Here is a 22,344-nt window from a genome sequence, read left to right as displayed (position 1 = left end):
CTCCTTAGTTAAATTATTCCTAGGTATTTTATTCTTTTTGATGCAGTCATAAATGGGATTTTTTTTCCTTAATTTCTCTTTCTGATAGTTCATTGTTAGTGTATAGAAATGCAACTGATTTTTATATATTGATTTTGGACCCTACAACTTTACTGAATTTGTTTAACTTTGGTGGGTAGAGTGTTCTGTAAGGTCATGTCATCTGCAAATAGTGACAGTTTTTCTTCTTCCTTTCTGACTTGGATGCTTTTTATTTCTTTTTCTTGCCTAATTGCTCTGGCTAGGATTTCCAGTACTATGTTGGAAATAAGTGGTGAGAGTAGGCATCCTTGTCTTGTTTCTGATCTTGAAAGAAAAGCTTTCAGTTTTTTGGCCTTCAGTATGATGTTATCTGTGAGTTTGTCATATATGGCCTTTATTATGTTGAGGTATGTTCCCTCTATACCCACTTTGTTGAGCATTTTTATCATAAATGATGTTGAATTTTGTCAGAAGCTTTTTCTGCATCTATTGAGATGATTATATAAATTTTTATCCTTCATTTTGTTAAGGTGGTGTATCACATTCAATGATATGCAGACGTTAAGCTGTCCTTGCATCCTTGGAATAAATCCCGCTTAATCACTATATATAAAATATTATTTTTTTAAAAACTTTGAGGGACTTCCCTGGTGGTCCAGTGGTTAAGACTCTGCCTTCCAGTGTAGGGGGTGCAGGTTCGATCCCTGGTCAGGGAGCTAAGATCCCACATGCCTCGGGGCCAAAAAAAAACAAAAAGATACAACAGTAGCAATATTGTAACAAATTCAATAAAGACTTTTAAAATGGTCCACATCAAAAAAATCTAAAATAAATAGCAGTAATTGCTCTTTTAAAAAAACAAACAAACAAACTTTGAATGGGTTTTCCCTGGTTGCACAGTGGTTAAGAATCCACCTGTCAACGCAGGGGACACGGGTTCGAGCCCTGGTCTGGGAAGATCCCACATGCTGTGGAGCAACTAAGTCTGTGTGCCACAACTACTGAGCCTGAGCTCTAGCCCACGAGCCACAGCTACTGAAGCCTGTGTGCCTAGAGCCCGTGCTCGCAACAAGAGAAGCCACAGCAATGAGAAGCCCACGCACCACAATGAAGAGTAACCCCCACTCGCTGCAGCTAGAGAAACCCTGCGCGCAGCAACGGAGACCCAACATAGCCATAAATAAACAAACAAACAAACAAATAACCAAAACAAAACTTTGAAATTATTAGTCTCAGAATGGTACCTCAATAATAATATTAGAAAATGTCATTGCATAAGACACGATAAGGTAAATAATTAACATCATCAAGCCATCGTATTTTTGTTTCTTATTTCAGTTTCATCCAGTTTTCTTGGCATAGTCTCCTCTTTCATGAATCAGACAACTCCCTGCTATGGTCAGTTTCATCTTTTTCATCATCTTTAGACATGGATGGTACAGCTGTGGTTTGAGAAATCGTGTCTTCTAACCTTCCTTTTTTAAGGAAACAATTCATTTTTAAATCTAAAAAAGTTATTATAGACACATTTTCTTTTATTTGGGAATAAAATGTTACAGGCATAAAATGTTAAAATAGCAGTTTTAGATAAAATTTTTAAATTTAGAAAAGTTTTAAAAATTTAAAAACATTATTGCAAAATAAAACAACAAAATGTACTGCTTGTGTTTTTGTGTAGGCATAAGCAAAGCTTCAGAATTTGAAGTTAATGATACGTATGTTAGACAACATTCAGTTTATAGGAATAGCATGTGTAAGTGATGATAGCTGGTAAGAGTGCAGAACTGAGATGAAACTGAGTTAATCTCTGAAAAACATTTGTACCCTAAAGCTGTTATCTTAGAAAATTCCAGATAACGCAAGACTATACACGCACACATTCCATTAGTTGTCAGAGTGATGGCATCATTGCCTATCATGTAGCCTCTGGAAAACTCCACTGTATACACCTGAGAGAATAAGAGTGGAAAAGGCAGATAACATCTTAGTATTAATCTGAAAATAGTACTGGCCCCTCAGAGGCCTGTGGCCCTTCAGGAGTCTTTGAGAACTGCTGCACTAAGTGACTAACTGCAGCCGGATGTGAAACTGATGGGAGGAAGGGCATTGTTATTAGTCAAGTGCTTTTTTGCCCGGTACTGTGTTAGGAGCTTTACAAGATATAATCTCATTTAATCAAAGTCTTTGTAAGGGCTTTGGCAGTGAAATATGAGGATGTGGATCTGGAGTGAGATGGGGAGTCATTGGAGGGTTTTAAGCAGAAGAAGGATGTGATCTGAGTTTAAAAGGGGTTTCCCTTCTTTCTGTGTTGAGAATAGCCTATGTCGGCAAAGGGGCAATGATGGGAGCAGGGAGACCAGTTAGGGAGCTGCTACTTTAATCAAAGTAAGAGCTAAGGATTGCTTAGATCAGGATACTGGCAGAGGAGGTGGTATGAGGTCACAATTGGATTATATTTGAAGGTGAGATTTTGTTAATTGGTTGAGTGTGAAATGTGAGTTGGGTCAAGGATGGCCCTAAGGTTTTTGACCAGAGTAACTGGAAGGGTGGAGCTGCCATTTCCTGCGATGGAGAAGACTACTGAAGGAGCAGGTTTGGGATGGGGAGAAGATCAGCTATACATAGAAATTGGTGTTCAGGGGAGAAGTATGGGTTAGAGATATAAATTTGGAAGTTGTCAGCCTATCAGTGGTATTTTAAGGCACAAGCCTGGACAGGATCACAGAGAGAGTGTAGGTATAGAAGAGAAGACAACTTGAGGACCAAGTCCCTCAGCACTGCATGATTTAGAGGCAAGGAGTTAAGAGTAGCACGCAAGGGAGCAACAAAACCAGAAGAGTATGTGTCCTGGAAGCCATGGAAAGATTGATTCAACGCAGAGTGAATGTCATCATGACAAGGCTACTGATGCGTCAAGTGGGATGAAGATTGAGAGTTGACCATTGGAGGTCATTAATTGGTGACCTTGATAAGGGAATGGAAATTCTGTTTGTGGTGGGTTCAGGAGAGAGTGGGTAAAGGAGAATATACATTGGTTATTATAGACAATTTTATTGAATAATTTTGCTATAAAGAGGAGCAGTAGATAGATGGGGGATGTAGAGTCGAGAGGGTTTTGTTTTATTTTTTCTTAAGGGAGAAATTAAAGCATGTTTTATGATGATGGAAATGATTTGATCTGGGAGAGAGGTAAAATGTTATGATGCAAAAGAGAGGGGGGGAGAATTGTTGGAGCAATGTCCTTAAGTAGGGCAGAGAGAAGATCTAATGCACCGATGGAGGGGTTGGTTTTCACCTGGAGCACAGATAGTGCCTCTGTAGTGCCAGAAGGAAAGGCAGGGTATGTGGGCATGGATGCAGGTAGGTAGGTGAATGTAGAGATGGAAACGTGGGTGTTCTATATTCTCAGCAAAACAAAAACCAAGAGATTGAGGGTGGGGCAATTAAGGGTAATACGCAACGTCAAATACAGCAGTGAAAATGGCAAAGAAGCTGCAAAAGGACAGTCTGGGGTAATGTAATATAGCAACAAATTAGCCTACTTGTGAGTTTCACATCTGGTTATCTCAAGTGAATTCTAGGATTAACCATTACAGAGCTTCCCATTATGGTTGAAGATTCTCAGTAAATGAGGTATACTTAAATTTCTTTTTTTTTTTTTAATTTATTAACTCTATTTTGTTTTTGGCTGCGTTGGGTCTTCATTGTGGTGCGCAGGCTTCTCACTGCAGTGGCGTCTCTTGTTGCAGAGCACAGGCTCTAGGCGCATAGGCTTCAGTAGTTGTGGCTCGTGGGCTCTAGAGTGCAGGCTCAATAGTTGTGGCTCTGGGGCTCTAGAGCTCAGGCTCAGTAGTTGTGGCACACAGGCTCAGTAGTTGTGGCTTGTGGGCTCTAGAGCACAGTCTCAGTAGTTGTGGTGCATGGGCTTAGTTGTTCCGCAGCATTTGGGATCTTGCCGGACCAGGGCTTGAACCCATGTCCCCTGCATTGGCAGGCGGATTCTTAACCACTGTGCCACCTGGGAAGCCCTTAAATTTCTTTAAGTTTATTTAAATTTATAACATCTTATCCTTCATGTCAAGGAATATTTTTAAGTATACTGCCTGATTAGGGTGTGATGTTTTATATGTGCTCCAGTGATTAGCTTTCACAGTCAGGTTTTACCCTAGAATTATCCTTGTTTTAATGGTCATATTATAACTTACAGTTTTTTTATAGGTAATGTATAAAAGCGTTAGAAAAATTTATTAACAGGAAATCAAAAGGGTAAAAACAGTTGATTACATCAGGTCTGTTTTATATGCTAATAACACTAATGAAAACAGCAACCATCAGTTATATAAAATGTGTTTATTAACTTTAAAAAAATATTTAAATATTTATTTATTTATTTGGCTGTGTTGGGTCTTAGTTGCAACACGTGGGATCTTCGTTGCTGTGTGCGAGATCTTCGTGGGCGGCACACGGGATCTTGAGTTGCAGGATGTGGGATCTAGTTCCCTGACCAGGGATCGAACCCGGGCTCCCAGTGCGTGGAGTCTTAATCACTGGACCACCAGGGAAGTCCCTAAATGTGTTTATTAACTTTGATATAAAATGCAGATCTGTAAAACCAGTGGCCAAATGATTTCTTTTTTTTTTTTTTTGGCCATGCCCCGCAGCTTGCGGGATCTCAGTTCCTGACCAGGGATTGAATCCGGGACACGGCAGTGAAAGCGCCGAATACTAACCACTAGACCACCGGGAACTCCCCCAAATGATTCCTAATGAAGGAAGAAATGCAAACAGATTCATAACTCACATTTTTGTCAAGTCATCCATTCCTAGAACTGTTTAAGGACTTTGCCTAATCAATGATTTTTTTATGCATTTGAAAGTGTGTTGCTTAATATTTACTCTTTTGAATGAAATCCAAATTTATCTTCATTATTAAAGTGTATAATCAAAGTCAAAGCCTTTAAACAGTTAACTTTAGGAGAAGCAGCAAAATAAAACAAACAAAAACCAGTGCTGCCTCTTCCATGCTTTTGCGGTTCTTTCTTTGCTCTTGATCCTTAGCATGTCATACATATATCATCATGGTTTTTTTGTGTTTACAAATGATATTGTAGACTGGTGTTATTTCATATGTAAATTTGAAAAGACAATACATAGGTGATTACCCCTTTTCTCTTATTTGGAGAGAATTTTACTGTCTGGCTGGGACCAGGATTTATGGATCTCGTCTTGGTTGGTGTCACTTCTTAAAAGTAGCACAGGGCTTCCCTGGTGATGCAGTGGTTGAGAGTCCGCCTGCCGATGCAGGGGATACGGGTTCATGCCCCGGTCTGGGAAGATCCCACATGCCGCAGAGCGGCTGGGCCCGTGAGCCATCGCTGAGCCTGCGCGTCCGGAGCCTGTGCTCTGCAGAGGGAGAGGCCACAACAGTGGGAGGCCCACATACCGCAAAAAAATAAATAAATAAAAAAGATAAATTAAAAAATAAAATAAAAAAGGTGACAGTGACCATGCTAGAAAAGAGCTGCCTATCCCTGCTGAAGTGATCAGGCTGATCAGCTTACTGTTGCAGTTGTTTCCCTGCCTGCCCCAGCTGTTACATTGTTGTAGGTTGAGTTCTAGTGTCCTTAACCTGTTTCTTTTGCATTCTGGATTGATGATCTAGGAGCTTCTTGATAACGATAATTGTCTTGGTTGTGCTCAGGAAGATCACAGCCCTTTCTGCAGAATTGGCACTGTATTTTGGACTGAATAATTCTGAAGCTGGCTGGGGTTAAAGCTCAGACTTTACAGAAAGAGAAAAACAAATATTGTATATTAACGCATATATGTGGGATCTGAAAAAATTGTTATAGACGATCTTATTTACAAAGCAGAAATAGAGACACAGATGTAGAGAACAAACATGGATACAAAGGGGGTAAGGGGAGGGTGGGATGAATTGGGAGATTGGGATTGACATATGTACACTATTGATACTAGGTATAAAATAGATAACTAATGAGAACTACTGATAGCACAGGGAAGTCTACTCAGTGCTCTGTAGTGACCTAAATGAGAGGGAAATCCAAAAAAGAGGGGATATAGGGACTTCCCTGGTGGTGCAGTGGTTAAGAATCCACCTGCCAATGCAGGGGTCATGGGTCCGAGCCCTGGTCCAGGAAGATCCCACGTGCCGTGGAGCAACTAAGCCCATGCGCCACAACTACTGACCCTGTGCGCTAGAGCCCGTGAGCCACAACTACTGAAGCCCACGTGCCTAGAGCCCGTGCTCCGCAACAAGAGAAGCCACCGCAATGAGAAGCCCGCTCACCGCAACAGAGTGACCCCTGCTCACTGCAACTAGAGAAAGCCCGCATGCAGCAACAAAGACCCAACACAGCCAAAAATAAATAAAATAAAATAAATTAATTTAAAAAAACAAGAGGGGATATATGTATACGTATAGCTGATTCACTTTGCTGTACAGTATAAACTAACACAATATTGTAAAGCAACTATACTCCAATAAAAATTTAAAAAAAAAAGCTCAGACTTTACCAGAAGAATCATGTGTACAGGCAAGGCTTTTCCCTGGTTCCCTGGGAGTTCAGAACTGGAAGCTGTCCTCTAATTCCACCCATAGGCATTATGCTGACAGACAAAGAAGTAGAAGACTGATTTAAAAAAAAAAAGTCTGTACACATTTTAAGATATTTGCAGGCAAATTATATTGATACAATGAACTTTTTTTTTTTTTTTTTTTTTTTTTTTTGCGGTACGCGGGCCTCTCACTGCTGTAGCATCTCGCAAATTTTATTGATCCAATGAACTTTTCTTTTTTTTTTTTTTTTTTTTTTGCGGTACGCGGGCCTCTCACTGCTGTAGCATCTCCCGTTGCGGGGCACAGGCTCCAGACGCGCAGGCTCAGCGGCCATGGCTCACGGGTCTAGCCACTCCGCGGCATGTGGGATCTTCCCAGACCGGGGCACGAACCCGTGTCCCCTGCATCGGCAGGTGGACTCTCAACCACTGCACCACCAGGGAAGCCCGATACAATGAATTTGACACTAAGTTCTCTACCAAAGAAAAGTTAGCTCTGTGGAGTGATAGACATGAACAGCCTTCTCAAGGGCTCTGATACTTGAGGCTGGTGTAGACACACTGAATGGCTTACTTAAACATTTGGTCAGTGCCACCATTGCATACAATTAATTGGCAGTACAGGATACCTAAGTCTTCTAGTAACTACCAGAGGAAGAGCCACAGAAGAGAGATTACTTAATAAGTGGTCTGGTATATGTAAGCAGGTGGCTCAACATCCAGTAAACACCAGAATGGGACTAATGATAGCAGGGGGAGTTAGTTAAATACAAGGGCAAACATCTGACACCAGTGACAATCAGCAAATAAACCCTGTAATAGGCTGTTAAGTCTTTCCTTAAAGATGGGCTCCATCTGTCTAAAATTGAAATGCAGCCTTTCCTGCAGGTAGAGAATGTTCTAGTTTTCAGAAGGTCTCCCCTCTAGCCCTGGTTTTATAATTAGCAAATGATAAGGCAGTCTTAAGAACTCTCCTTTCTAGATAAAAAGATAATTTCTGTAAAACCTTTTTTATTTACTGAACTTGGCAAAAAAGTTTTTTAAATGCATGAAGGTCTTTCAGTACCCTTATTCAGCTTTTGAGTAGATAGTCTTATCCTTACAATTTTAGTAATTATTTATTTAGCTGTGCCATGCAGCATGCAGGATCTTAGTTCCCTGACCAGGGATTGAATCCATGCCCCCTGTAGTGGAAGCGTGGAGTCTTAACCACTGGACCGCCAGGGATGTCCTAGTAATTACTTAATTTATGAAGAATGGTTGCCCCAAAGAAATTCCTTAAGAGGAATTCTAAAATTTTCTTACTTTTCCTGCTCTGGTGTTAGAAGCCAATTTTGTGTTCAAAAATACGATTTAAAAGTATAATGGGACCTCTTTTTTTTTTTTTTAAAGAACCTTCTTAATTCAGACTTATCTACCAGTAATAATGCCAGTTAGCAGTTTGAACAACATACTGTGGAGCTTTCTTGATTCACAGATACATATTTACATAGCATTAGAGTGTTCCCTGGCAGCGGTGTGTGTGGGGGGGTCCTCCCAGTTTAGCCTTACCTGACAAGAGTGATTTGTAGTTAACACGGATTATTTTCATATGAACAAGTACTTGAGGGTGTTCACATTTCTTTTTTTTTTGACTCTACTGTTGATTTATTTCACAGGTCATAGATAGAATAAAAGTTAAATTTTTACTTGGCTCCTCAGTTATAAATTTGGATTAATGATGTCTGAATTAATTCATGAAGCCTGTGCCAGATGCTTCATGTGCTTTTTTGTCTAGAAGATATTTTGATAAATTTAGTCTCCTTGCTGGCCATTTATTTCTTAGGGTCTTAATGGCCCTGTAGTTCTAAGAAATATTGAATTAATGTTCAGGATGTCACTCTCTAGTTACATGAATTGTTACACTGAATGTTAACATGATAAAATAAAATCATTTAAATCAGATTTAGTTTCTAGCTTCTGTTTTATGCCTGTCTCCTAGAAGTTTTGATAAAATGAAAAGACAAGCCCTTTTAATGTCAATTTACCACATGATACAAAGTAAATGGCCCTGTGATGATGCCTGGAATATATTGCAGAAGGAGTGTTAGGGGTAATCACAAGGGAAGCAGAATGGAGCGAAGTCCTGGGGCCTCTGCTGAAGCATCCCTAATGGATATCTGCTTGCCAGCCATCTGGAGCAGGAACTGAAAGGAAGTTCCTGGGGTCTGTCAGGGAATTTATCCCCAAGTGTCTTCTAGTCCTTTGATGTTGATTTGGGTGAGGGAGGAGGAGAAGCAACTATGAAGAAGAGTGAGACAAGACCAGGGTGTGGATTTGTGTGGTTATTTTTGGTTGGTAATCATGATACTTCCATTACAGGAATGTTGAGTACTCCAATATCTCAAAGGAAAGACTCTCCAAAGGAAATAAATAAGAACGATTTCTCTGTAGCAACTTGAGGGAAACTGAGACCAAAATAACAAATAATTTTTTATAAATTTAGAATGTGTTTTGTTATAAAAATTTGAAAACGATTCCCTTGGTAGTCTTATATTGTAATCATTCAACAACCACTTTTAAAGCGCTGGCTCTCTTCCAGGTTCTGTGCTAAATGCTTAGTATTCACTGATAAGCAAAAATACGGACTCCGCTCTTATGAAGTTTACAGTTAACCACATTCAGAAATATTTGCTCGCAAACTGAGGTGACATTGTCTAGGAAAAAGGAACATCAGTTAATGAGCACCATTTGACAAAAGGCCTTGTTATGGACATAGTGAGCAGGGATGTCTCAGGGAGGCTGCCCTGATCTCTGAGTAGGAGTTAATGAAGGCATTCCAGATAGAGGGAACAGCATGTGCAAACACTCTGTAGTAAGAAGGAGCGTAGAGCAGTTGAAGAATGAAATTAGGCCAGTGCTGCAGAGGTGCAGAGTACAAGCATGAAGTGAGGTAGGTGGGGCCAGACCATGGAATCCTTGTCAACCATGGTCTGTCTTTGTTTTTGGTTGTTCATTAAACTTTTTATTGTGGAAAATTTCAAACATACACAGGAGAGAGACACTCAGTGTATTTATTGTCTAGCTTTCGTCAGTACTTGGTCAATCTTGTTTCATCTGTATTTTCACGCATGTGATTATAGTTGTGATTTTAAAAGTAATGGAAGGCATTTGAAGGGTTTTAATAAGAGCAGGGGTAGGTGGGAAACTTGACTTGATTTTTGTTTTGAAAGATAATTTGGACTGCAGAGAGTGAGTAGACTGGAGCGGGGGAGAGTACACATATTGGGAGACGAGTTAGGCAGTCACTATAGTAGTTCTGTCCAGGTAAATGCCTTGAGTCAGGTTAGTGGCAGAGGAGCTGAGAGAAGTGGACAGATTTCAGAGATGTAGAGAGGAAGATCCCAGACTTGGTAACAGATCGGATATGAGAGGTGAAGGAGAGGGAGAAGTTGGCTCTGGTGACTCTTAGGTTTCTGACTTGAATCTAGGATGGCTGAAGGATCCAGAACTTGAAGGATGGTTGGTGGTATCACAGTGTGAAGACCAAGAACAGGAAGAAGGAAGGCAGCCAGTTTCACCATCTTACCAACTCCTTAAACTTCAGATTCTGTGCCTTTCTCCAGGTTACGTGACAGCATGGTTTCTCACACTGAGGCCAAAGAACTAAGCTGAATTGAAACTGTGCTCTCTTAACCCTCTTCAGAGCCAAGGGTATGGTCATGTTTGGGTTCAAAGAACATACCAAAGATGTCTTGTAGAATGGGGCCAGGAAGGCCGCAAAGCAAAGTCTGTCCTAATGGACAGGTGCAAGTAGTCAGAAACATTTTCTTTGGACTTTGAGTAACACTTGCCATGTTCTTTGAGGAGTCACCAATTCTGTAAAATAAACCAGAAAAAAATGTAACACTTTGTAAATATTGTTTCAGGGTCTTATTCAACCATTTCCTTTCTTTTTAATCTTTCAGGTAATAGACTTATAATAAACTGCCTCTAGGAAACCTTGGCCTTGTCTCCAGGATTATGAGTATTACGTGGCTTAGCAGAGGCGCTTGTGTTAGTCCTTTTAGGGAGAAGTCAGGATTAGTCTCCTGTCTCTGGAGTCTCTACCAGCTAGCTGCTTGTGCTGCTTATGGTTCCTGAGAAGACCCTCTTGGCCCCTGCCCAATTCATGGCTAGCTGTAATCGTCTGTAGAAATTTTTAAAAAATCTCTTCACCATCCTGGGGTGGCATGTGATAAACAAATGATTTTAAGTAAAAGATGAATCACTTTAGATCAATTTATTGGTTTTTCGCAGAGAAGTCTTCCCTGTCTCTCTTTAACATAGCTCTCCAAGTCACACACTGTCACATCATGCTCTTTCATCTTCTTCCTAGTACCTTTCACTGTCTAATATTACCATATTTCCCCTTTACATGAGTCCCTCACTTAACACTGAGTCCACGAGAGCAGCAGTCTCCTCTGTCTTGCTTACCAGTGTAGCCCAGTGCCTAGACAAGACACATACACATTCCCAAGAGATAGTTTTTGAATGAATCAGTGAATGTCAATATATATTTCTACCTTTCTCATTCACATAGTTTAAAATAATCACATAAGAGAAGTGATTTGTCAACAGGTATATTGTTTGGTACTTAATGCATATTAAAACGCACAGTGAGATGTAGCTATATGCATTATGGTTTACAAAATAGACAAAAGTTGCTAACATGATGTTTGGAATTTTTACCATTAAATTAAACTACTAGTTTATTTCATTATTTTAGAATAATTTTATTTCTAACTGATGAAAAACAAGAGATTTCAGGATGCTTTTTGCAAGTATAGTATTTTTCAGTATGTAACATTGAAGGTGTTAGTAACCTTTAATTCCCACTAGTAAAAAGTCAAGATGGAGATATTACTCATCATATTTTTTCTTTTGCTATTAGCTTTTGAAGTATGGGGACATATTCATGTCACATATAGATTTTGATCCGTTGAATGCAACTTACAGATCGGGTAGAAATAATTTTGAAATAAATTTGCATAAATATATTATGTTCCTTGTAAACTTACATTTTTATACTAGTGTTCCTTCTCTATCCTGTATTCAACTATAATAGATTCAGTGATCTATTATAGGTTGTGACATGATAATCATTTGTGTTGATAGGATCTCAAAGGATGGGTAGGATTTACATATTGATTTTTTTGTTGTTTAGATTTAGACACTGTCATCAATTTTGAAATTGCTGTTAGTAAAAATACATATTTAAAAATATAAGTATTTTTTAAAAAGCTACAGAAGGGAGACAACAGGTTAAACTCTTGTTGGAAATATTGAAAATGGTGCAGGAGTCTTTTCAGTGCTAGAGAACAAAAGGCTTGAGCTTTTATGTGAGAGCAAAACCTTGGTTCATTTAAATTTAATTATATTTGCAGTGACTGACAGTAAGGATAACTTAAGAGCTTTTACAATTTCCTATGCCAGTCTTGTTTTCTGACTTTTTACAATCATGTAAACGTGCTTCTTGATGTCCAACAGAGGTAGATAAAAAGTCTATGTAATACAGTAATTTGACAGCAGTAGAAAATACCAGCAGAGAAATTTGTGACCTGAAACAAAGTGTGGTCAAGTTTAGTCTTACTTGAGAACTTAACTCAATCTGGTTAGTTAGCAAATGGATTCCTTGTGTAGCTTCCCAAGGATGAAGCTAGGAACAGATATTGGGAGACAACCAGGAGTCTCTGCCACATTTCTCTTCTTCCTGCTTTCCTTAGGCTGCCATACCATCACCCCCACCCACAAGTCAAGCATGGAGTGTAGAGGAAGTTCCTTTTGACTGGAGGCAGGGGTGCAGGGTGAGTAAAGGTGAATGGTGGGAGTGACAGTTATAACTGTCAAGAGGGGTTACAAGGTTCCATCCGGCACAGTGGCAAAATCAGTGCTGGGCTTTGACTACATGATTTTTTCCTTTATGAGGATGACTGTGGAGTAGGAATCATTTTTCTGGCATTTCAAGAGACTGATAGCTAGACTAATTTTGAACTGGACATGTGAAAGTTATAAATGTGCAATTACTAAAAATATGTGCTGGTCAGAACTCTCACCTAGTCGTGTTTAATACGTCTATTTTGGGCCCACTTCCCACTGCCAAGACTCCCTAATCTCCCACAACTGCTGAGTTTGCTACCTACCCTTAAATGACAAGCCTGCTTTCCTCCCTCCTTTTAATGGGCTAGGATAAAAATTCAGTTATTTATCAATGCTGCAGGTGAATGAAGAGTTAAGTCTGCCCTTTGTGTTTTTATTTCCCTATGCTCATTTGTCACTTTTGCTAATATATTTTGCATAGCTACCTTCCTCTAGTGGAAGTGATTAAATGCCAGTACTTCGTAACTTGCAAAGGGACCCAAGTAACCCCTTATCCTTCTTGAGGTGAGTGTGTGGATATGGAGGACTCCCAGGCTCTGCTGGCTTGGAACCGAAGGAACCTTGGCACGCCTGCTAGTGTATAATACAGCCTCACAGATCATAAACCAGTTATATAAACATCTGTTGGCTTTTGGTTACCCAGAAAAGTGGAGAGGAAGATGATATTCTTGCTAGCTTTGAGTGTTGTGATTGTTACTGTATATGCTGAGCATGTTTTGCAAATTTAAACCACTTGCTGTAGAACTGAAGCTGCAACAAGTGTTATTTGCCCTTTATTCAGCTGCAGACTCCCAGGACTTTCACGAGTGTTAGCTAATGGATAGTGCTACAGCCGTCAAATGGAGTCGGGTGTGGAGGAAAGAACATGTGTTTTTTGTTTGTTTTTTTAATTTTTAATTTTTTTTTATTGGCGTAAAATTGCTTTACAATGTTGTGTTAGTTTCTGCTGTACAATGAAGTGAATCAGCTATGTGTATACCTATATCCCCTCCCTCTTGGACCCCCCCTACCCACTGCCATCTAGGTCATCACATAGCACTGAGCTGAGCTCCCTGAGCTATACAGCAGGTTCCCACTAGCGATCTGTTTTACACATGGCAGTGTATTTATGTCAAACCTAATCTCCCAATTCGGCCCACCCTCCCCTTCCCCCGCTGTGTCCACATGTCCGTTCTCTACGTCTGCGTTTCTATTGCCCTAAAAATAGGTTCATCTGTACCATTTTTCTAGATTCTACATATATGAGTTAATATACGATATTTGTTTTTCTCTTTCTGGCTTACTTCACTCTGTATGACAGACTCTAGGTCCATCCGCAATTGGACCCAATTTCGTTCCTTTTTATGGCTGAGTAATATTCCATTGTATATATGTACCACATCTTCTTTTTTTTTTTTTTCCTTCAGTACGCAGTCCTCTCACTGTTGTGGCCTCTCCCGTTGCAGAGCACAGGCTCCGGACACTCAGGCTCAGCGGCCACGGCTCACAGGCCTAGCCGCTCCGCGGCATGCGGGATCTTCCCGGACTGGGGCACGAACCTGTGTCCCCTGCATCGGCAGGCGGACTCTCAACCACTGCGCCACCAGGGAAGCCCTACCACATCTTCTTTATCCATTCATCTATCGTTGGACATTTAAGTTGTTTCCATGTCCTGACTATTGTAAATAGTGCTGCAGTGAACACTGGGGTACGTGTGTCCTTTTGAATAATGGTTTTCTCAGGGTATATGCCCAGTAGTGGCATATACTATGGTCATATATGGTAGTTCTATTTTTAGTTTATTAAGGAACCTCCATACTGTTCTCCATAGTGGCTGTATCAATTTACATTCCCACCAACAGTGCAGGAGGATTCCCTTTTCTCCACACCCTCTCCAGCATTTATTGTTTGTAGATTTTTTGATGATGGCCATTCTGACCTGTGTGAGGTGATACCTCATTGTAGTTTTGATTTGCATTTCTCTAATAGTTAGTGATGTTGAGCATCTTTTCATGTGCCTCTTGGCCATCTGTATATCTTCTTTGGTGAAATGTCTATTTACTTCTTCTGCCCATTTTTTAATTGAGCTGTTTGTTTTTTTGATGTTGAGCTCCATGAGCTGTTTGTATATTTTGGAGATTAATCCTTTGTCAGTTGGAGAAATGTCTATTTAGTTCTTCTGCCCATTTTTGGATTGGGTTGTTTGTTTTTTTGTTATTGAGCTGCATGAGTTGCTTATAAATTTTGGATCTTGATCCTTTGTCATTTGCTTCATTTGCAAATATTTTCTCCCATTCAGAGGGTTGTCTTTTTGTCTTGTTTATGGTTTCCTTTGCTGTGCAAAAGCTTTTAAGTTTCATTAGGTCCCATTTGTTTATTTTTGTTTTTATTTCCATTTCTCTAGGAGATGGGTCAAAAAGGATCTTGCTGTGATTTATGTCATAGAGTGTTCTGCCTATGTTTTCCTCTAAGAGTTTGATAGTGCCTGGCCTTTCATTTAGGTCTTCAATCCATTTTGAGTTTATTTTTGTGTGTGGTGTTAGGGAGTGTTCTAATTTCATACTTTTACATGTAGCTGTCCAGTTTTCCCAGCACCACTTATTGAAGAGGCTTCCTTTTCTCCATTATATATTCTTGCCTCCTTTGTCAAAGATAAGGTGACCATATGTGTGTGGGTTTATCTCTGGGCTTTCTATCCTGTTCCATTGATCTGTATTTCTGTTTTTGTGCCAGTACCATACTGTCTTGATGACTGTAGAGTCATGTCTGTACTTCAGGTCTGAGTTACCCTCTTGAAACCACAGTTTCTTCAAGTGTAAAATAGAAATATGTCCACTAACATCATCTCATTCCTAGGGTCATTGTGAGAATTAAGTTAGATTATATTTACATGCATAGCACTTGGGACATTCTAAATTGCTATAAAAATATTAGTTACAACTGTTACTAATAATCCTTTGAGTTCAGATTGAGCCTTTACTGGTCCTTTAAAGGAATCCAGCAATAGCTTTTTAAAATATATTCAGTATCTTTAAAGAATATTTTAATACTTTTTTTTGGCCAGACTGCGCAGCATGCGGAATCTTGGTTCCCCGACCAGGGATCACACCCTTGCCCCCTGCAGTGGAAGCACAGTCTTAACCACTGGACCACCAGGGAAGTCCCTAATACTTTTTTTTTTAATAGACTTTATTATTTTTTTTTTTTTTTATTTTTTTTTTTTGCGGTACGCGGGCCTCTCACTGCTGTGGCCTCTCCCGTTGCGGAGCACAGGCTCCGGACGCGCAGGCTCAGCGGCCATGGCTCACGGGCCCAGCCGCTCCGCGGCACGTGGGATCTTCCCGGACCGGGGCACGAACCCGCGTCCCCTGCATCGGCAGGCGGACTCTCAACCACTGCGCCACCAGGGAAGCCCAATAGACTTTATTTTTTAGAGCAGTTTTAGGTTCACAGCAAAACTGAGTGGAAAGTACAGAGTACTCATATATGTCCTCTGCCCCCATGCACTTATAACCTTCCCCACTATCAACATCACCCACCAGAGTGATGCGTGTGTTACGATCAGTGATTCCACATTGATATATCATTATCACCCAAAGTTCATAGTTTACATTAGGATTCACTTTTGGTGTTGTATGTACAGTACACTCTGTGGATTTTGACAAATGTGTAATGACATGTATCCGTCATTAGAGTATCATACAGAATAGTTTCACTGCCCTAAAAATCCTCCATGCTCTGCCTTTTCATCTCTCCCTTCCCACAGTCCCTGGCCGCCACTGATTTTTTTTTTATCGTCTCCATAGTTTTGCCTTTTCCAAAATGTCATAGTTGGAATCATACAGTATGTAGCTTTTTCACATTGGCTTCTTTCTTTCCTTTAGTAGTATTCATTTAAGGTTCCTCCATGTCTTTTCATGACTTAATAGCTCATTTCTTTTTAGCACTGAATAATATTCCATTGTCTGGATATACCACAGCTTATTTATCCATTAACCTGCTGAAGGACACCTGGTTGCTTCCAAGTTTCAGTAATCATGAATAAAGCTGCTGTAAATGTTTGTGTACAGGTTTTTGTGTGGACACAAGTTTTCAACCCCTTTGGGGAAACACAAAGGAGCATGATTGCTGAAGCTTTCGGTAAGAGTATGTTTAGCTGTGTAAGAAACCACCAAACTGTCTTCCAGCGTGGTTGTACAATTTGCATCCCCACAGCAGTGAATGAGAATTCCTGTTGCTCTGCATTCTTACAAGACTTTGGTGTTTTCATGTTCTGGATTTTGGCCATTCTAATAGGTGTGTAATGGTATCTCTTTTTTTTGTTTTTTAATTTGCAATTCCCTAATGCCAAATGAGGTTGAGCATCTTTTCATATGCTTATTTGCCATCTGTATATCTTCTTTGGTGAGGTGACTGTTCAGGTCTTTTACCTATTTTTTAATTAGGTTGGTCATTTTCTTATTGTGAGTTTTAAGAGTTCTTTGTATATTTTGGATACGTTCTTTATCGGATATGTCTTTTGCAAATGTTATCTCCCAGTCTGTGCCTTGTCTTCTCATTCTCTTGATATCTGGTAACTTTTTACTTTCTGGGAGAAAGAGTCTAGTTAGTTGAGGTTTTTCTTGGGGTGAGGGGGGGAATAAGAGTTTACTATTTCCCATTCTTACTGGTCAGGCATTCTACCTTCCTTCAGAAGTTAAGTAATTATTAGGACATTCTTAAAACTAATTTTGCCACCTCACACCCACTTCAAAAAATTGAAAAATAACAAGTCTTAGGATGTGGAGAAATTAGATACCTGTATGTTGTTGATGGGAATGTAAAATGGTTCAGTTGCTATGGAAACAGTTTGGTGGTTCTTGAAAGTTAAACAGAATTATGTTTGATCCTGCAATTCCACTCCTGGATATATATGGAAAACAGGTATTCAAATATTTGTACACAATGTTCAACACTATTCGTGATAGCCAGAGGTAGAAACAACCAAATGTCCATCAATAAATGAATAGATAAAACAGTTGTAATATATGCGTAAAATGGACTGTTATTAGCCATAAAAAGGAATGAAATACTGATACATGCTACATTGTGGATGAACCTCAGAAACATGCTGAGTAAATGAAGCCAGACCTTTTGATCACATGTTGTATGATTCCATTTATATGAAATATGCAAAACAGGCAAATCCATAGGTGCAGAAAACAGATTGATGGTTACCAGGGGCTGGAGGTCTGGGGTCTGCAATGAGGAGTAACTAACTGTTTAATGGTTATGAGGTTTTGTTTTGGGGTGACAAGAGTGTTTTGGAGCTAGAGGTGGTGGTTTCACAGCATTGTAAATGTACTAAATTCCACCTAATTGTTCACTTTAAAATGGTTAATTTTGTTATGTGTACTTCACCTCAATTTTTTTTAAAAAGCTATTTTTTTTAAAGCAATTTTTTTTAAGACTGTAGTAACTTAAAAAAAGTATTCCCTTAAAAATTTTCCTTTTAGGGCTTCCCTGGTGGCGCAGTGGTTGAGAATCCGCCTGCTGATGCAGGCGGGGCACGGGTTCGTGCCCTGGTCCGGGAAGATCGCGCATGCCACGCAGCGGCTGGGCCCGTGAGCCATGGCCGCTGAGCCTGCGCGTCCGGAGCCTGTGCTCCGCAACGGGAGAGACCACAACAGTGAGAGGCCCGCGTACCGCAAAAAATAAATAAATAAATAAATAAATAAATAAATAAATTTTCCTTTTAGAGTGGTCTGTTTTAAATAGCAACTTATAATTCATTATAGTTTCATGGGTAAAAAGGCTTTGTTTTCTGCATACTTCATTGGGTGGGTGTTGTGAGGCCATTTCATTCTCCAAATGCTTTGAAGTATAATTGAGAGACGAATTTAGCATCAAATTGTTAAAGTTTTAGAGGCACTGCAAAAATATGGCCGAATTAATTGTTCAGGAATGATGCTTTTCCAGAGTAGGATAGAGTAATTATTGACTTGGCCTTTTGATGGTTGAAAAAAGAATGTCAAGGCTAATTTATAATTTTGATTTTCTTTACTTTAAGAAAAAGATTTGAGAGAGCTTGCATTAAAAATATATGAAACAGGGACTTGCCTGGCAGTCCAGCGGTTAAGACTCCGCGCTTTCACTGCAGAGGGCGTGGGTTTGATCCCTGGTTGGGGAATTAAGATCCCGCATGCCATGTGGTGTGGCCAAAAAATTATAAATAAAAAAAAAATATGAAACAGATCAGCTAAAAATTAAGAAAGATCTATGGAAGAGATGTTCCAAGAATGGACAGTTGTCTGCTAAACCTAGTTCTCCCATGGATTAGCTAAAAAGAAAGAGGAAAAGATGATAGGAGTAATGGCTTTTTAATGTCTGATAAAAGAACACATATAAGTTAATATAGAAATAGACTTTTCCTGACATTACATTTTAAGAGGCGTTTATAGAGCAAATTATCATATGTAGGGAATTTGAACATATAATGACGATGCCTTTAAATGTAGTTTGTACCACAATGAGGTATCACCTCACACCAGTCAGAATGGCCATCATCAAAAAATCTACAAACAATAAATGCTGGAGAGGGTGTGGAGGAAAGGGAATCCTCCTGCACTGTTGGTGGGAATGTAAATTGATACAGCCACTATGGAGAACAGTATGGAGGTTCCTTAAAAAACTACAAATAGATCTACCATACGACCCCGCAATCCCACTACTGGGCATATACCCTGAGAAAACCATAATTCAAAAAGAGTCATGTACCAAAATGTTCATTGCAGCTCTATTTACAATCCTTAAAAAACTAAAAATAGAACTACCATATGACCCAGCAATCCCACTACTGGGCATATACCCTGAGAAAACCATAATTCAAAAAGAATCATGTACCACAATGTTCATTGCAGCACTATTTACAATAGCCAGGACATGGAAGCAACCCAAATGTCTATCAACAGTTGAATGGATAAAGAAGATGTGGTACCTATATACAATGGAATGTTACTCGGCCATAAAATGGAATGAAATTGAGTTATTTGTAGTGAGGTGGTTGGACCCAGAGTCTGTCATACAGAGCGAATTAAGTCAGAAGAGAAAAACAAATACCATATGCTAACGCATATATATGGAATTATAAAAAGCTGTACTGATGAACCTAGTAGCAGGGCAGGAATAAAGATGCAGATGTAGAGAATGGACTTGAGGGCATGGGGGTGGGGGGCTGGGGAGAGAGAAAGCTGGGACGAAGTAAGAGAGAGCACTGACATATATACACTACCAAATGTAAAATGGATGACTAGTGGGAAGCTGCTGCCTAGCACAGGGAGATCAGCTCGGTGTTTTGTGACAGCCTAGAGGGATGGGATAGGGAGGGTGGGAGGGAGGGGATATGGGGATATATGTATACATATAGCTGATTCACTTTGTTATACAGCAGGGACTAACACAACATTGTAAAGCATTTATACTCCAATAAAGATGTGAAAAAAAAATGTGGTTTGTAGAAGATTCAGAATTGTTCTTCATTTGGTCATTTATAATGTTTAATGAGCTCTTAAGTTAAATTTACTTTTGAATAGGCAGTACATTTACATGGTTCAAAATTTAAAAGGCACAAGTGGGATACAGTGAAAATTCTCCCTTCCATACTTATTCCCCCAGTTACCCAGTTTCTTTCCCCATAAGACAACCTGTGTTATCAGTTTCTTGTGACTCTTACAGTAGTTGTTTAATTATGTAAGATTTATTTATACTCATTTTCTATGGATTTGGAGTAATTAAAACATCTTGGGTCTATAATAAACCCCCTCTTTCTACATTAACTTCTGTTTATTCTGAGTCTTAGAGCATTGGATTGTCTTCAAGTAAAGAACTCTTAGCCAAGAGTTCTCAATCTTAACGCAGTTGCTACCTAGTTTTCTTCTGTGATTTCTAGTGATACTCCCCCATCTTCCTTTTTATGTTGTTTTTATTTTATTTACTTATTTTTTTATAGATCTTTATTGGAGTATAATTGCTTCACAATACTGTGTTAGTTTCTGTTGTACAACAAAGTGAATCGGCCATATGCATACATATATCCCCATATCCCCTCCCTTTTGAGCCTCCTGCATCTTCCTAAATAGAGTAAATAAAGTGTAATTTGTAGTAAAATGAAAGTTTGACAGTTAAATTTAGTTCAGTTAGGAACACAAAAATTTGTGAAAATAGTACTTGAAATTACATAAAACTTTTCCTTTTAAAAATTATCTTTCTATCTTAACTCTTGTATAGTTACATGTTTGTTTTGTTCCTGGTGCACCATGTATATCTGGCCCATTTTTTTTCTTATTTTTTGTAAGAGCGATAAGCTGGAGTTCACACACATGTGGTCAGAATTGCAAAAGAACAGTTGTTTATGACCTGCCTGCCCCTGCTTATTGCTCTTCTGGCCCCACCATAAGGCCTGCCTTTCCTGTACATCTGGTCGTGTCTATCTATATCTGGTCAATATAGTTTAGCTGGGCAAACTATAGCCATGAAATAAACCGTCATGGTTTAGAATACATTGGTGCAAAGTAAAAATTTCTTTTTTGCTTTTAAAAATAATTTCTCTTAGTCCTGTGATTGTGCTTATGTATGGAATTAAGATTATTTTAATAGTAACCTGTAAAAATTTGTTATGACTTCTTTTAAATAATAAGCAATAGGATAGAGTTACATCAGTAACAAAAAAACAGTAAACTTAAGAAATGGGCAAGATCTGTGCAAAGGAAACTTTAAAAATGTTATTGAGAGGACTTGAACAAATGGAAAAAAATACCATATTCTTAAGTAGGAAGGTTCAACATCATAAGATGTAAATTCTTGCTAAGTTAATCTCTACATTAACTTGATCTTTGTAGAAATTACAAGTAGTTTTCTTTAAACCACTCCAGCAATTTCTAAAGTTCAAATGGATAAGCAAACATAGAGGAATAGCCAGTAAAATTCTGAAAAAGAAGAGTGAAGGTTGGGAGTGGTGATGTCTAATTCATTTAAACTGTATAGCAAAGTTATTTATTTTTTTTAAAGGGATTTTTGATTTTTATTATTTATTTATTTTTTTGGCTATGTTGGGTTTTCATTGCTGCGCGTGGGCTTTCTCTAGTTGCGGCGAGCAGGGGCTACTCTTCGTTGTGGTGCCCAGGCTTCTCATTGCAGTGGCTTCTCTTGTTTCAGAGCATGGGCTCTAGGCACGCAGCCTTCAGTAGTTGTGACACGTGGGCTCAGTAGTTGCAGCATGCGGACTCTCCAGTGCACGGGCTTCAGTAGTTGTGGCACACAGGCTCAGTAGTTGTGGCGCACGGGCTTAGTTGCTCCGCAGCATGTGAGATCTTCATCGAGGCTGCAGAGTTAGGAAAATATAGATCTATGAATTTTTTATGTCATTTTTTTAAAACATCTTTATTGGAGTATAATTGCTTTACAATGGTGTGTTAGTTTCTGCTTTGTAACAGAGTGAATCAGCTATACATATACATATATCCCCATATCTCCTCCCTCTTGCTTCTCCCTCCCACCCTCCCTATCCCACCCTCCCTATCCCACCCTCTAGATGGTCACGAAGCACCAAGCTGATCTCCCTGTGCTGTGTGGCTGGCAGGCGAATTCTTAACCATTGTGCCACCAGGGAAGTCCTGCAAAGTTATGGTAGTTAAAATAGAATGCTAGTGAATTGGATCATGAATAGATAAATGAATGAGTAGAACAGAATGCATGTAGGAACAACTGGCACATCATCTAGAAAAAAATAAAGTTGGGGGCTTCCCTGGTGGCGCAGTGGTTGAGAGTCCGCCTGCCGATGCAGGGGACGTGGGTTCGTGCCCCGGTCCGGGAAGATCCCACATGCCGCGG

General features: G+C 39.5%; 1 protein-coding gene across 5 annotated transcripts in view; it reads left to right on the top strand.

Annotated features, from left to right (window-relative positions):
- The window catches only part of NUDT3 (nudix hydrolase 3), a 129,083-nt gene that overhangs the window by 24,714 nt on the left and 82,025 nt on the right, over positions 1 to 22,344 (top strand). For 3 of the 5 annotated variants that reach the window (XM_028478573.1, XM_028478574.2, XM_028478572.2), the window contains exon 2: positions 12,345 to 12,425. The exons of the other annotated variants lie outside the window; for them this stretch is intronic. In XM_028478573.1, the coding sequence (XP_028334374.1) occupies positions 12,345 to 12,425 (81 nt within the window). The remainder of the gene's footprint in view (positions 1 to 12,344; positions 12,426 to 22,344) is intronic. 5 annotated transcript variants of the gene reach the window in all.

The sequence above is a fragment of the Physeter macrocephalus genome, chromosome 18 (genome assembly GCF_002837175.3).
Source record: "Physeter macrocephalus isolate SW-GA chromosome 18, ASM283717v5, whole genome shotgun sequence".
NCBI lineage: Eukaryota > Metazoa > Chordata > Mammalia > Artiodactyla > Physeteridae > Physeter > Physeter macrocephalus.
The sequence above is the reverse complement of the archived record's forward strand: the minus strand, read 5'-3'. Positions and strand labels throughout refer to the sequence as shown.